General features: G+C 37.3%; 2 protein-coding genes across 2 annotated transcripts in view; both read right to left on the reverse strand.

Moving 5' to 3' along the window:
• Positions 1 to 16,450, reverse strand: part of LOC127522225 (uncharacterized) — an 884,749-nt gene that overhangs the window by 165,888 nt on the left and 702,411 nt on the right. Inside the window, exons 79-80 of the mRNA XM_051911962.1 lie at positions 15,507 to 15,680; positions 14,347 to 14,520 (exon numbers count right to left, since the gene is read on the reverse strand). Of these exons, the coding sequence (XP_051767922.1) occupies positions 14,347 to 14,520; positions 15,507 to 15,680 (348 nt within the window). The remainder of the gene's footprint in view (positions 1 to 14,346; positions 14,521 to 15,506; positions 15,681 to 16,450) is intronic.
• Positions 1 to 16,450, reverse strand: part of LOC127498572 (NACHT, LRR and PYD domains-containing protein 4C-like) — a 68,029-nt gene that overhangs the window by 13,663 nt on the left and 37,916 nt on the right. The window lies entirely within an intron of this gene.

The following is a 16,450-nucleotide window of genomic DNA, read 5'->3' on the forward strand; positions in this document are numbered from 1 at the left end:
CAGGGTTATTTAAAAACAAATCAAGTTCAAATAAATTGATATAACGACATGAAAATGCATTTTTTTTTTTTCTCCCAAAGGTCAATTTTAGCCTGTGTGAGAAACTGGGCATCACCAGGAGTCTCTGTTCTCCGTACCATCCCCAGTCTAATGGCCTTGTTGAGCAAATGAATGGCACGATTCAAATGTATTTTAAATATGAACAGACACATGTTCAGTACTTTTTGAACAGTTCATGATTTTCTTTTTAATGATAAATGTTCAGAAGCCTGAAAAAAATGGTCAAAGAAAACCCTTCACCATGGCACCTGCATCTGAACGCTACAATGTTCACATCAAAAAACAAACAACAAAAATAAAGTTTTCCTCATACTGTTTGATTTTTGGGAGAGAGGCAGTATCCATGTGAGGTACTGAAGGATTAGGTTAGTGACTTGTGTACTTTGTTTTTGTAATGACACTTGATCTTGAAAGATGCAAATTATTATTGTGAATGTTTTACTTCGATCTTTCATGGAAAAGAAAGATCCTTGCAATGAAGCAAAAATATAAACAACTACATCATGTTGATATGCTATATTTTTATTATAAAACTCTTACGACAAACATGTCATGAAAGGCAGCAGACTCCGCACGCAGTGGAACCAAGATGGCCGCAGGTGGGGTCATAGCTCTTTTACTATACACTCTGTTTGTTGGTTTCTTACCATCTAAAGTTGATTTAGACCTCAAATATGCTGGCAACAGGCAGCAGTATTTATAAACAAACAAACAACGAGGCTAAGCCAAGTATTGGCTATGGAAAACACCTTCTGGCTATGACTTTCATTTATCCTTCTTTATACAAACAGATACAGAAAAAAACCAAGACAACTTCACACTTGCACAAAAATAAATGCAGTAATTTATAGAAACACACAGGGGAAATAAACATCACAGACACCATCTTGTGCAGCCCATATGAAACTCTCTCTCACAACACTGAGGATCCGTCTGCTGTTTTCTTCTGAGATATATCTGAAATCCACAGTGAAACATACATGTTTTAACCTTTTTATTATTTTTTTGTTTGTTTGTTTTCAATTATTTTTTTACTTTCAAAGAAAAAAAAAAAGCGAAATTCATTAGAAAATTCTTGTGTCCAAATTTTTGACGGCCTCTAAAGACAGGCTCTCTATATCTATAAAAATATGGAATATCTATAATTTTTAATTTAATATATATTTATTTATCTTAACACGTTTATAAGTCCACCCAGAGTATGTGATTTCTGCATGTCATAGACAGTGTTGTTGACACCTACAGACGTCAATCAATTAACTGTTCTTCACCCAAAAACACTATATATTACTTGACCTGACCTGAGGAAGCATTTTATATTTGATTCATTTTGAAGCTGTTTTGATCTAGTGGAGTTGAGACCATCTTCAGAGGCTTTAGAGATTATTTCTGTTTGCTTACAAGTAATGTTCACTTTAAAATCTCAATTTATTCTAGAACAAATTGACATTCCTCTTTCCTAAGAAGTTAAAAATAAAAACTTGTTAAAGCATGTAAAGGTTTAGCTGCTCATTTTAGAGCGTTATTTCTAATGTCAGGTGCTGTTCTCTCCAGCAGCTTGTGTTGTTTACTTCTTTCAGATCCACTCTTTTTCTGCAAAAAATATTTATTCAATTTAAAATAAAAGCAAGTCTGTGACCCGAAACACCTATGTGAGAATCAAATTAGCATTTCCACTCTTACAAGCAGAGGTTATGAGGTGCGGAGAGACATCATGTATCATGTGACATGAACAGACGGGGCCCAATTTACAATCATTTTGAAGAATACAATGAAATTAATATAAACTTTCTGACTGTGTGGGACATCCCACTACTTTCCAAGAAGGGGCACAACTGATTTACAAATATCTCCATAAATATGTACAGGAATTGAGGCAGTAGCCAATGACAGCAGCAGGAGTAAAAGCCTGCTGGATTATGTATGAGTATAAATATGAATATGTACAAATATTATATGAATTTGACAACTAGTTAAATCTTGTGAATTATTAAGACTTTGAGACTATGCTCTAACAAATGCTTGATAAAATGTTTGATAAAGTGTTATATATAATATCATTATATATAATATATAGGATTATATATAGGAAAAAAGTGCTGATTTACCTTACAATTTTTGGATTTTACATTATTAGGCATTAAAAGCATGGTAAGTGTTGTGGTTACTGTGACCTCGAGTGCCTGCTGTACGAGGGCCGGTCCCTGCCCTGGCGGCGCGGCGCGGTCGGAGACGGACTGAGACGTTTTCGTTGCATTTACACAGATTTGACCAGCAGGTGTTGTCAGCGTGAGGCGTTTCGTGCGCTTCGAAACAGTGAATCATTTTGTGAGTCAATTGGTTCAAGTGATTCAGAGTTTTCGAAGAGCTTCTCCCGTCAGTACTTGTAGACTGATGGAAATATTATTGGTGAATTGCTGTAGATGGAGCTTCACTGGAGTTGAATTACTGTGTGGTAAGAGGAGCAGATCTGCCAAAATCAACAAATAAATCATAAAGTAGATGTTTTCACTCATCCACATATTTTATGCATGTATGTTTTGTTTATTTAGCCTATTTGTCTATCAAAATGTACGTTTATTTAAGAGAAATGGACAAATTCTGCTGCATATTTATTGGTGAGTCATTTTAATATTTTTTATTCATTTTGTTCTTTTATCTTCAGTATGAACATATAGACAAAGAAATATGCCACAATTAAAAGAATCCAAATAAAAAAATGCACAAATAAAAGAATAGGAATATACAAATTCAGAAATAAATGTAGATTTGCAACAAATAACACTCAATCGAGTTCAGCTTCATTTAACTTGTCATTTTACTTTTTAATGAACTTACAATGTTTCCTTTGATCATGAAGTCTGTTGAGCTCAGTTTGATCAAGTCCATCATCATCTTTTTCATGAAAATTTAGAGATTATAGTTCAACCCTATGAAAATTTTTACTAAAAAAAAAATCACAAACCACAACTTTACAACAAAGCTCAAAATCAGAGGGAAATGATAGTGAATAACACTGATGTAGAAGCACCTAACTCTGACTGTAAGCCTAAACTTATAAACGGTAAACTTGTCCCTCAAATCTGATTGGTTGATTGAAATGTTGATCCAGAAACATGTTGCACTTGGTGAAATCAGGGCTGCGTTCAGTCCCGACAAAAAACGTTTTTTAACGGAAACGGTGGTGCTGTTCTGATGACGCAAGAATTGCAACTATGGCAGCTGAGAAGGACATTCTTTGTGTTCTTTGTGAAGAATTTTCAGAGCCTGATGAAATCGGTATAAATATGTGTTTAATACTGCAAAATTTTGTATATAAATAAACTTGCCTTGCAATGAAGCAAAAATATAAACAGCTACATCATCATGTTGATATGCTATATTTTTACTATAAAACTCTTACGACAATCATGTGTCTTCTAATATCTTCAATTGTTGCGTATAGCGAGCTGCAGCGGACACATTTGTAAACGACTTTACTTGGACCCATTGCTGTCTCTTTAATACCGCGTGGTTTATATACATGTTGCTGCTGATTGGGCTGACATTTTTGACACACCCACCAAACAAGAGAAAATGTATCTCAAACCCCGTTGCACACCGTTTCCAGGAAACATGTCGTTCAACCCGGAAACCGTAGCAAAATGTTGTGCACCGGTTTGAGCTTGAACGTGCCCCTGGTTTGGGAAAAAAAATCACACGTTCTGTGTGTTTCTGTTGCAGGAGTCTGCCCTCTATTGGTTCATCCGTTTGCAGTTGTTCCAGCCAATTGCTGCCTGCCTTGTGATTAGCCAATCACACACAGAGACTTGAGATTACCAAAGCCTATAAAAACCCAAGATGGCCGATACATAGAAGAAGACTCTTTTGTTCTGCTTGTGGTTTTTGTTGTAAAGCTTTTCAGTTTTTTTTCTTTGCTTTATTTTTGAATTGGGAACAGGTTAGGGGCCCTACATGTCACAACACATAGACCTCAACTCTGTCTAGTAACATCAGGCAAGAAGTGGTTGCCACCAGTTGTAAGTTTTGTTTTAGTTAGAGTAGGCAGATTTATTTTGTGTTTTGTTTTCAGTAAGATTTTCTTTTTCTTTTTGTTGGCAACACTCTTGTTCCCTTTTCACCTTTTTGTGCTTTTTCTTTTGTTTGATTTTTCTGTAAATATGTAAATACGTTTAATTTATTTTCAGTAAAGCTTTACTTATGCTCAAGCTTTGTTGATGGTCTGCTTAAGTCTCCTTCTGTTTTGTAGAAGGTTGTTCTAATTAGTTCTGTTCTGGTTTGTTGACGTCCCTGTGATCCCCCTAAACTAATAGGGATTTAACAGATGTCAATGGAGAAGAGGCTTCAGTACATTGAATAAACTGCTTTTGTGGAGAAACAAATCACTTAATATATTGACAGCCTGTCATCTGATCTATAATGTACACTATTTTGAAGTGAGCTATATTGAGTTTACACCAGAAAAAAATGCTGTTTTAAAAGTTACTGGTAATTTTGCGACAGGTAGGATTCAGTTTACAGTACTTCGTTCATTTCTATGGCCCTGTCCCAAATGGCACCCTAAACACTTGCGATCTTCCTCTGAGTCCACACGTTCGTGATGTAATGCTGCGTTGACTGTCGGGTAGAAGTCTGCTGTGAAGCTCACAGGCTCTGTAAAAGTGCGCATTGAAGGTGCATATCGGCCACAAAGGAGGCGTTCGCAAGCACCCTTCTGAAACCTAAAATGACAAAATGGGACACCCTACAGTCTTGTGGACTTCATGATCACTCACACGAGACAGCCACTGTAAATCCACAAGACTGTAAGTGCACATACTGGCCAGGGCTGTGCAATTATGGACAAAAAATCTCAATCACAATGTTTTGATCCATATTCCAATTTTGATTTTAATCACGATTTTGAAACTATATTTCCCTACAAACATTCTTGTCTGTGTTGTTTTTTTGTAAGCAGGCTTTAATGAAGAAATTTGCGGACACCATATCTTTGCATAAATGATACGTGTTGGCATCAGTTATTTCTTTATGCCTTTTTAAACTCTTTTTGATGTTTGTTCACGTGCTATTGTTTTTCTAGTTAAACATGCTAGACGGACTTCTTTTAATTGTTGCGCTTGTGTCTTTTGCACCATCTTGTGCATGACACGCCATTTTACATGGTAAAGGTAAAAGAAGTTCAACTTTTAAAATACATGTCTGTTTTTAACCACAAGAAATGTGTTGTGTGTGGGAATGGCCCCTTCTTTGTTTTGCCGCAACAATAGTTTGACAGGTCTTGCAAATTACCTGGCTCTCATCGCTCCAGTATCCAAAATATTCCCAAAATACAGAAGTCCTTATCCTGACCTGAATTCACCTTCCCTGTTTCTCTGCTTTCTTCCATGTCATAGCAATAATGTTTAACTTCCCCTTGGGGGAATCCCTGTTGCCATTTTGAAGTGCATTCAACTTCGTCAAGTGGAAAAGGGGAAATTTATTTGGACAGACCCTCAACCCCTCCATTTTGACAGAGGAAGAGCCAGATCCATAGACCACCATGTAACACAATTGTGTAAGGCCCGCCCAATCAGCCCAACGACGGTTTCCCATAGGGGCAGGGAAGGTTTCTTGTGCGTTCGATCTTTTCAGCGTGGCAATATAGTTTAATTCCAATTAAACTATTATCTGACTCCATTTTATTATGACCTCGAATTTAGGTTAGAATGCCAATTGATTATTGACTATATAATAATTTATCTAGAAATCTGATAATGCTATTTAACTCTTTAGTCTTATTGTGCCGTTCATTAGGAATCTATGTCGCTTAGAGAGCCTCGTGACGGCGGTTTAACGCGGGTCTCACGGTCACAAACTTATCAGTCCAGTCATTAGTCAGAGGTTATGGCTAAAGCAATTTAACAATGCCGCCCATGCTTGCTATTGTTAAAAGGTACCCATGTAGCCCCCTATAAGCGACTGCATAACAGCTTAACTAAAGTCGAGCAGTTAGTCAGAGATCTAGAATCCCACCTGATGTGCCTTATGCTCCATCTAACGTGAGATCTAGGGCCTCATTTTTAAAGCGTGTGCACACACAGATTTGATCTTAGAGTGTGTGTACGCTTAAAGGTTTTTGGAAATCTAAGCTATTCTTGCAGCTCGCTATTCTAAACGAAAGGATTTGGATGATGTGTGGTGATCTTTTATATGTAAATTACATTAATTAGGTGTTGTTTACAATGCGGAGAACTGAAACCATTCAGCTGCGCCCAAGTTCAAGATCAATTGCGATTTATAGATTTCACATCTGAAAGAGAGGCGTATGCTTGTTTTCTGTGTGTACGTTCATTCTATGAATCACACGTACGCACATCTGAGAAATGATCGTAAGATCAAATTTAGGAAGGTTTCTGCGTAACATTTTATAAATGAGGCCCCTAGTATGTACTTAACCCTGGACGCAGATTTGCAGTAACATAAGCCTTCACTTAATCTACTTGAGTCAAAAATTTCAGAGTAAGTCAGAATAAATCCAAAGGTAACAATTTATTATTAGTCAGGGTAAATGTATCATCCCAATTACATAATTCAAAGATAATTGATACAAAACATCAAATGCTCAGAAATAGAGTAAAAGATGTACCTGACATCTGGAAAACACATAACGCTGAGTGTCTGGAAGACGCTGCGTTACGGGCTGATCTGATTACAGAATTGCGCCTTGAGCCTCCTGCAACATCTCTTTAAATACTCAGACCAAGACAGAAAACTCTTTCAAATGGAAACATGAGCTAGCAATTGAAATTTGTATTAATCAAGGTCCCAGACTTGTGTAGTTTACACTTTACTGAGGACAGAAGGTAGTCTGTATTAGAGACCCTGGGAAAGTATTGCTATTTAAGAAATAATTTACTTGAGTACAAGAAGTACTGAAAAATAATTTGACTCAAGTAAGAGTAAATAAGTAGTTTGCTGGAAAAACTACTCAAGTTACTACGTTACAAAGTACTTTAGTATTATTATTTTTCTATTTTTACCCAAAATGAGGCGATCTTAGCAAGATGGAGAGCTAAACATTCTCATGTCATTTCTGTTTCATTCATACTGGAAGCTGGAGGCTCACAATGCTTAGAGAAACGCAGCCCAGCATGATTTCTTCTCCAACAATCCTAAAGATCGCTCATATGATTTTATGTTTAACATCTACAACTTCACCTTTATTTAAGGAGAATCTCTCTGCATCTGCTCATGTAGCTTCAATAATACAACAGACAAGTGAACTTTTCAAACAAAAACAATTGTTCTGAACTTTATATGTATGATTTTATTTGCATGTGAATGTAAATGTGGTGAAATTATAATTGCTAAACAAAATGCATTGGACAATCTAGACCAGAGCAAGTGAAAGACACACAAATGCTGTTAACTGGTAAAATGTTTAGTTGGTCTGACTAGAAGAGACTCCATCCACAGAACAAAGACAATATACTGTATATCTGTACATTAACACAGTCCCGGCGCAAGGACATTTTACCAGGGGGGGCTATCCCTTCTGCTATGTCACTATTCGCAAAGAAGAAAAATGTATTATAATTTTGCACTGGCCCGATGCACATCAGAACTGGTTCAAACTTTACGCAAACATTTTTTAAAAAGTCAGGATTCAAATAAGATGACATTATAAACAAACATTATGAACGCATTATATAATAAATAAAATAACACCAACCTGCTAGAACAGCTGGAGTCTGCGGCGCTTACTCTCGTTGAACCTTCTCAGTAGAGCATCTTTCCATTCATCCCGAAATTTTCTTGTCAAGTCTCTTTCAAATGCCAGTTGCACTAAATGTGCCTTTCGCTGATGTAGCATGCTCCTTCGATTGTCCGTGAACACATTTTTCAGAGTAGAAAATGAGTTTTCGCACGTAGCTGTAGAAGCTCCAAATGTCAGCGCACATTTCATTGCGGCGAGTACACTAGGCATAGCTTCAAGCGTGGTATGATGCTCCTGGAGTATTTGTTTGAGAGTTAATTTCTCGCCACTAGAAATCGAGCTAGCCAGTACTTTACACAGGAATTGACGGGCCACAACAAATTCTGAATGAATCACTTCCGAATTAGTTAAGTTCATCATATCTTGTACGAGTTGCGCATTCAAGAAAGTGCTGTCATACTGTGGATCAAAAGCTGAAAGAGCTTCAATTAACTTGCTATTTCTTTCTTCGAAACGCTCGAGATTTCTGCAAGCACTGCGTCCAAAGTACTGTAGTATAATCGTCTGAGCTCTTCTTGATTTCCCAAATCACCTTGAGCCTGGCCAATGCTTTCCTCCAGCAGATAATCTTGAAGGCCTTTGTTGATGGTGCGCTTTCGTTTGGGGGGTCTTGGCATTTCAGTCTCGTCAGCCTTCTCCCACAGCTCTAAGAAGTCAGATTCACTGCGCAAATTCGTAAGGCATTCTGAAGCACATGTAACTAATTTGACAGCACTTAGAAGGTCCATGTCCTCTGACTGCATCAGTTTGTTTGGAGCATCAAGCAGCTGTAGAATCTTATACACCATGTGGGCAATGAACTTGAAGCTCGTCTCTGATACTTCCCTAATCAGGCCAGCTGCTTCCATGCGCACCTCCATCTCGTATCTGCGGTTTCCACTGATCACGGCTAACAATTCAGTGATGTCTTGAAAAGAATTCAGAATTGTTTTTACCGTTTGAAGATGCCCTGTCCATCGCTGTTCAAGTAATCTCTTAAGTTGCTGCCCTCCGTACAAGACGGCAACGGTTGGCTTCTTTATGAATTTATAAAGCAAATTACACACATTAAAGAAGTCTTCAACCGCAGGCTCTGTGGATATTGCATGAACTACCACAAGATGGAGCTGATGATTGAAGCAATGCACATACGGAATCACTCTTCCTAATTTGTCCTGCAAAATTTTCTGTACTCCTCCATTTTTTCCAGACATGAGAGAGGCCCCGTCATACACCTGGCTAAATATTTTAGAAGTACTGAGCCCGTTCTTTTCAAGCTCTGTAATTATTGTGTGGGTCAGGGTCTGGGCATCCCCTTTTTCAGTTGTTGTCATGGAAAGAAGTCGCTCTGTGACTTGATAATTGTCCTTAACAAAGCGAACGATTATGGAAATATTTTCCATTCCAGTTGGGTCATGTGTGCCATCTACTTTGATTGTGTACCAGGAGTCTGCAACTTCTCGAACTATTTCTTCAGTCACCAGACTGCTCATGTTTGCAATGACGTCATTTTGAATTTCGTGAGAACTGTACGTTGCATTGCGTGGTATTGTCTTCATAACACTCCTTAACTCTGGGTCTTTTCGGAGGGTATATTCGAATAATGAAAGGAAAAGTCCACTTCCATCCTCTGTTAGACTATCAAAAGCATCTGTGCTTCCCCTTAGTGGCAAATGATTCACAACAAGAAATTCAATCATGTCCACTACAGAAGAGAGGTAGTAGCGATTCCTAGCTAATTGGTTACTGTTAACCATAGTGGAAATTTCAAGTCCACTTTCAGCCCGTTTTTCTCTCTTTCCAGAGTGCCATACTTTTGTTTTTTAAGGCCTTTTTTTGTTTGTTAAGGCCTTTTCCCGCCTCTACAGCGTGCTTCCAATCACTGAAGCCCCTTACAGTGAAAGCTGAGTCTGATGGAGAAATTAAGTATTTCCTGCATGGAAAACAAAATGCAGCATCTGCTTCCACGGAGTATTCCAACCACTCCCGTGACGTATACCATGTAACAAATGATCGATGCTGGTTGTAGCAAAGGCGAAGAGGAAAACGTCTTAACCTGATTCGGTTTATCCTCACCAAGGTCGAGGGGCACTCTTGGCGGTCCAGACGTGCATGAGCTGGAGCATGAGGGCAGAGGATCAATCGATGTTGGTGTCTTGTCAACTGGCGTGTCTACCGAGTTGCTGTTGGATGCTTGCAACTGTACGATCGCATCTGGCAAACTATGGGACCGATTTGTCATATATTTCCGTATATCCATTTTTATACTGCCTTATGGTAATCTATCTAACGTTAGCTATCATTAATGAATCACACGCAATTGTAAGAAGCTCCCTGATAGGCTAGCGTTACTAGGAGACAAATCTCCGCCTACTATCAGTCTGACAGTCATGTCTGATTTTTGCCTGATATTTTTTTAGTGGTTATGGTATGATTAAAACTCGATTCAATTTAAAATGAGTAACGTTTTGTTTTTATTTTTTTTAACTGAAATTACACATCACATTTTATGTCACATTGTACAATTTAATTACGTTTTTAAGTTCTCTTCTGCCAGGCTTGGGAAAGGGGGCTTGAGATCATCGCAGGGTGGGCTAAGCCCCCCCAAGCCCCCCCTTTGACGCCGGGCCTGCATTAACAACAGACACATAGATAACTTAATATAAAATAAAACAGAATAACAAAAATAAGCAAATATATTCTGTGCATAAAATGTAAGAGAGATAATGTAAATGTTTGAAGTAACATGTACTTCATATTTTTGACACATTTATGTGCTATACTTGACAATCACGTTTATGATTATAAACATTTTAATCATTTTGGATGAGTTTAATCCAAACATTATTATATTTGTAGGCCTGATACTGAAGAGCCTGAAGATTTCTGCTGACAGACTCATCTGAGCTTCTTCCTCCTGTTCCTCCTTTAAATAAAACTAAACCATCATTTGTCTGAATACTAAAGCAACATTAATCATTCAATATCACATGTTTCTAACACACATGCTGCTTTATTTCATTGTAAAGTCTGAGTCTCTTCCATCTGTATGAAACACATTTACACATTAATCACACATTTATTTCTCCTCATAGGCACAGTAGTGAGACTCTTCTGTGGATCACCTGATGATTACTGCTCCTCTCATGATGATTTCAGAGATTTAAACAATCCACTAGAGGTGTTTGGCGATTGATCTTCATCTACTCTGTAAGGTGAAACAGAAGAGAAAACAATCAGTGTTCAAAGTGCAAATTAGTTACTATATTTCAATCACTGCTTTTTGAGTAAAAAGAAGTTACATTAAATTCCTGTAATCAGATTAATTACTGACTTTACATGATCTTGCAGAGATATTTGTGTTTTAAATATAATACATTAAAACATGAATCATGTTGATCTGTTTGTGTGTTTGTGTTGGTGTGACTCCTATTGAGTGACTGTAAAGAAGAAACTAATGAGTGTACGGCGTATGAATAAACCACAGGGAGCAAATACAAATGATATTCTGAATTAAAACACAATCCTTTATTTAAAGCTGTTTGTCCTCTAGTTTAAACATGTTTGTAGGGCTCTTAGTAAATAACTGAAAGTAAAGTGAGTGTAAAGTAGTGTGACGTGTTGCTTGTCAAAGTAAAAACACACTAGAGACAGAGACATTTCTCATGTGAGGCTGGACGGCTGTGAGCTGAAGCTGAACGCACTGATTTTAGCAGGAGTGCAGCGTTTTCCTACAATCTGACCAAGTCTATTTTCAAACTGAAATGATTCACTACTGACACAGTTAATAAAGCAGGTGTTGTTGAATAAAGCTGTGACAGTGTGCTTTTGTTCTCTTTCCTCCTTTGTGTTGAACATTTTAATAACTTCACATTTTGTTCTCACACAAACACTTTGTTGCAATAAAGCTTAATGATAATTTCCTTTCATGAAAATCTGAAAGGTTTGTTCACATATCAGAGGTAAATGAAGATCTCTTTAATATCACAGTGATGTTTCCTCACCTCAGGTCACAGTTTGAGTCTCGTAGCACGTCTCTGAGCCGCTGCTTTGAGTCTCCAATCTTATTTAATCTCAGATCAAGATCTTTTAAAAACTGCAGTGCTTTTGAGTTAGTCAAAGACTGAGTTAAAGAAGAAACATCTGTAATGCCACAGTCCAGTAGACTAGAAAGACATAAACAGAGGAAGAGAGATTATCTTACAAACAAATCATTACTGTGAAGAATTTTGCACAAATATAATGTGAACTCAGACTCATTGTGAGATATTGAGTATAAAGTGTTTTAGTTTAAACTGTTAAAGTGATTTTAAGCATTTTGATTCTTGTATGTGAAGAATGTTACTGACCTCAATCTCTCCAGTTTACAGTGTGAATCCTTCAGTACGTCACATAAGTGCTTCACTCCTGTGTTTCCTAGTTTATTCCAGCTCAGGTTCAGCTCTCTCAGGTGTGACGGGTTTGATTTCAGAGCTGAAGTCAGGATGACACACTGTTTCTCTGTAAAACTGCATCCAAACAGACTGAAGACAGAAAGAGAAAATGACTCAAATCCATGTTCAGTTCATGTGTGAGTTAAATGAATCATGAATAAATGTCATACAGTCACTAATAAACCAGCAAAAACATGGAAACTTGATGATAGAAACGAACAAACCAAGACAGGAGCATTTGAGGATACTAGTTACAATCCAAGTCTGGATCCGTCCTCACTCCCAAAAATAAGTGAATTTATCACTCTAGATTAATATAAAATTGTGTTTTATCTCTCCTACATGTTACATGGTATTCAGGATGGTTGCTAGAGTGTTGCTATGTGGTTGTTAGGGTATTCTGGGGGTTTGCTATGAGATAGATAGATAGATAGATAGATAGATAGATAGATAGATAGATTAAATGAGTTTGAATGAGTTTCAATGGATTAGAAATAGTTCACAGAATGTCAGTTTAATTGAGTCTAATGGGCTTCAGTGTGTTTAAATGTGAATTTTGTCAGTTGGAGTTTGAACAGTCGTGGCTCATCTGAACATTCCATCAGTGAAAGTCAATGGGATTTTTCCAAGTTTTAATAGTCATTTTTAGGAAAACCGTAAGTCCGATCAGTTAGAAAAGATAAAGCACACTAAGTCAGAACAGTCTGAAGGTTTGAGCCGAATTTGGTAGTTCTAGCTTTAAAGCTCTAGGAGGAGTTAAAGTCAGAAATGTTAGTCTCAGAAAAATAAGTTTAAACAGCATTTCAGTAAAGCTGGGCACACATTTAACGACTAGCTAAAACATCCTAAGACTGAGCTCAACACACAGCGATTGTTTCCTGCGACTGAAGCAGATTTAAATACTTACACACGGAATCTGAACACCGACTGTAATCGCCGACTGAACGCAACTGGCTCTGACTGGACGCGTTTGAGCGCGATCAGTCATAAGTATCAATTTACATTCATAATCGGCCTTACAATCGTTAAAGTCGCATGAAATCAAAATTGACAACTCTTATTTTTTTATGGAATATTGTAGTATTTATTATCAATAATTTATCCGTGCACTTCAACATTTTTTTAAAATTCATGTGCCCTCGTAATCTTTAATCAAAAACATTAACCTGCTCTCCCCCTCAAAACGACTCATCGTCTCTTCCTGTCACATGCTATAATGGCGGACACACACCGTCAGTCAGTCTCTCTCTCGCTGTTTAGTGCCGTTGATCGTCCTCGTCATCCTCAATAAAGAAGGTTCTTACAGTAATGTGAGGGTGCTCGCAGTGAGTCCGGTGGAGAGAAATTCCCAAACAGGCATTCAGATCTGCCTCCATTTTGTTAGCAACACCCAACTTCCAACGATCCAATCAATTCCCGAAGTAAGAAATCAAGCACCGCCCTCTCATTTCAGATGCCGTTTCACTCAGATGTCACAGTAGAGAAGAAAAGACAATCGCAACTTCCGCTTCATGCCGACTTTAAGTTTGTCCCCGGCTTAAGTTGGCTTTTCCAAGCCCAAGCTTTACTCACCCTCAAGCCATCCTAGGTGTATATGACTTTCTTCTTTCTGATGAACATAATCAAAGAAATATTAATAAATATCCTGACGCATCTGAGCTTTATAATGGCAGTGAACGGGATCAATGAGTATAAGCTGAAGATCCACATCCATCCATAATAAACGTACTCCACACAGCTTACAGCTCGTTCAAAACAACCCGCAAATGCATTGCAAAAAAGCCCGACCAACCAGGTTGGATGGATGTGGATGGAGACACTTTCTTCAGCTCATACTCATTGATCCCGTTCACTGCCATTATAAAGCTCGGATGTGTCAGGATATTTATTAATATTTCTTTGATTATGTTCATCAGAAAGAAGAAAGTCACATTCACCTAGGATTGCTTGAGGGTGAGTAAAGCTTGGGCTAATTTTCATTTGAAAGTGAACTAATCCTTTAACTAAAACCATTTCTGAATCTTTCTTCAGATGGAGATGCAGCGCTACAAATGATGTGACTTGTGCCCTGTTGACTTAAAATGAATTAAACAGTAAATACAGTATAATGATACTAACTGTAGTTTCTCCAGCTTGAATTGTGGGTTCATCAGTAGATCACTGAGGTTTTTCACTCCAGAGTCTCCTAGTTCATTCCAGTTCAGGTTCAGCTCTCTCAGGTGTGACGGGTTTGATTTCAGAGCTGAAGTCAGGATGACACACTGTTTCTCTGTAATACTGCATTCAATCAGACTGAAGACAGAAAGAGAAAATGACTCAAATCCATGTTCAGTTCATGTGTGAGTTAAATGAATCATGAATAAATGTCATACAGTCACTAATAAACCAGCAAAAACATGGAAACTTAATGATAGAAACGAACAAACCAAGACAGGAGCATTTGAGGATACTAGTTACAATCCAAGTCTGGATCCGTCCTCACTCCCAAAAATAAGTGAATTTATCACTCTTAATTGAATATATAGGATCAATATAGAAACAATAGAAAATTAACATTTAAATGGACTATTTTCATTATTAATTTAAGAAAATCTGATACATGAATGGATTATTTAGTCATTAGAGTGTAATTTACAATCTCTAAATACACATTTTGCTTAATAAAAGAAGATTTAGTGAAAAGTACCATTAGTCCAGTATAAATGTAACATTTCAGAATAATCTATTTGTGTAACAGTTTTGTTGTGTTTTATTATCATGGTGTTGCTGTCTGTGTGTGTTCCCTAGTTAGTGTTCTTGGTTGTTAATTAGTTCCTGCAGCTGTTCTGTTTTACCTTGATTACTCTGTCTGTGTATTTAAACTCTTAGTTCTGTCTGTTCATTGTTCTGTCGTTTATGTTGAAGTGGTTGTGTTTTATCTCTCCTACATGTTAGATTTGTGATTAAAGACAGTGTTATTGTATTCTCCATCGTCGTGAGCTTCATTACAACCAGCCATTCATGACAATTTGTTACACTGTTTTTTAGTCTGTTCTCACTTCTGTCTTGTTTCACAGCAAAGATTTGTCAGATTCCAGCATATGAAACACTTTTATAGCCACAAAGTTTAAAATGCTTCAAAGTTTAATGCTCTTTTTACTGATACACATACAAACCCAGTTAACTAATACCATTTCTGAATCTTTCTTCAGATGGAGATGCAGCGCTACAAATGATGTGACTTGTGCCCTGTTGACTTAAAATAAATTAAACAGTAAATACAGTATAATGATACTAACTGTAGTTTCTCCAGCTTGAATTGTGGGTTCATCAGTAGATCACTGAGGTTTTTCACTCCAGAGTCTCCTAGTTTATTCCAGCTCAGGTTCAGCTCTCTCAGGTGTGACGGGTTTGATTTCAGAGCTGAAGTCAGGATGACACACTGTTTCTCTGTAATACTGCATCCACTCAGACTGAAGACAGAAAGAGAAAAGACAATGACTCAGATCTATGATGATCAACTAACATGTTTATCTTCATCCAGCAGACTTTTGCTGACAAATAAACAGGGATATCCAGGTGCAGGTAACATGGAGAAAGACGACACATTGTTCATTTAAATATACTACGACATTGTAACAATACAAAGGTTGAAATCATCAATCTATTTATGTTAGTTTACACATTCATTTCATCTCATCTTTAAGGTTCTTTCGTGTCAATGTCACTCTTGGTTTGATCACTGGGACAAATGTGTTTATGTCGGTTGTTTTCAGACACATTGTCGACTCACTAACACTTTACAATAATCTTTCATTTGTTCACATTAACTACATTAGTTAACATGAACCAATGATGGACAATACTAGTACAGCATTTAATAACCTTAATGTAAGTTTCAACATTTACTAATACAGTTTTAAATACAAAAGTTTTCTGTTAACATTAGTTAATCCACTGTGAACGAACATGAACAATGAATAATTGTATAAACGAACATTAACAGATTAAGGAATGAAAGTATTTCCTGAAGCAGAAGACAATCAAACAAGTTTTGGAAAAGGTTCATCTGCTTTAGTGCTGCACCGTGAGGCAGTGTCACGTCTGTTCTGGGTTTAGTTTAGTTTATGTTTTCATGTCTTTTATTTTGTATAATTCTCACAGTCTTGCTCCTCATGTGATCTTGTCATGTGCTCCCCCTGTTCATGTGTCATGTTCTGATTGGTTCCTTGTTTCATGTGAC

Source organism: Ctenopharyngodon idella, chromosome 2 (assembly GCF_019924925.1).
Source record: "Ctenopharyngodon idella isolate HZGC_01 chromosome 2, HZGC01, whole genome shotgun sequence".
Taxonomy (NCBI): Eukaryota; Metazoa; Chordata; class Actinopteri; order Cypriniformes; family Xenocyprididae; genus Ctenopharyngodon; species Ctenopharyngodon idella.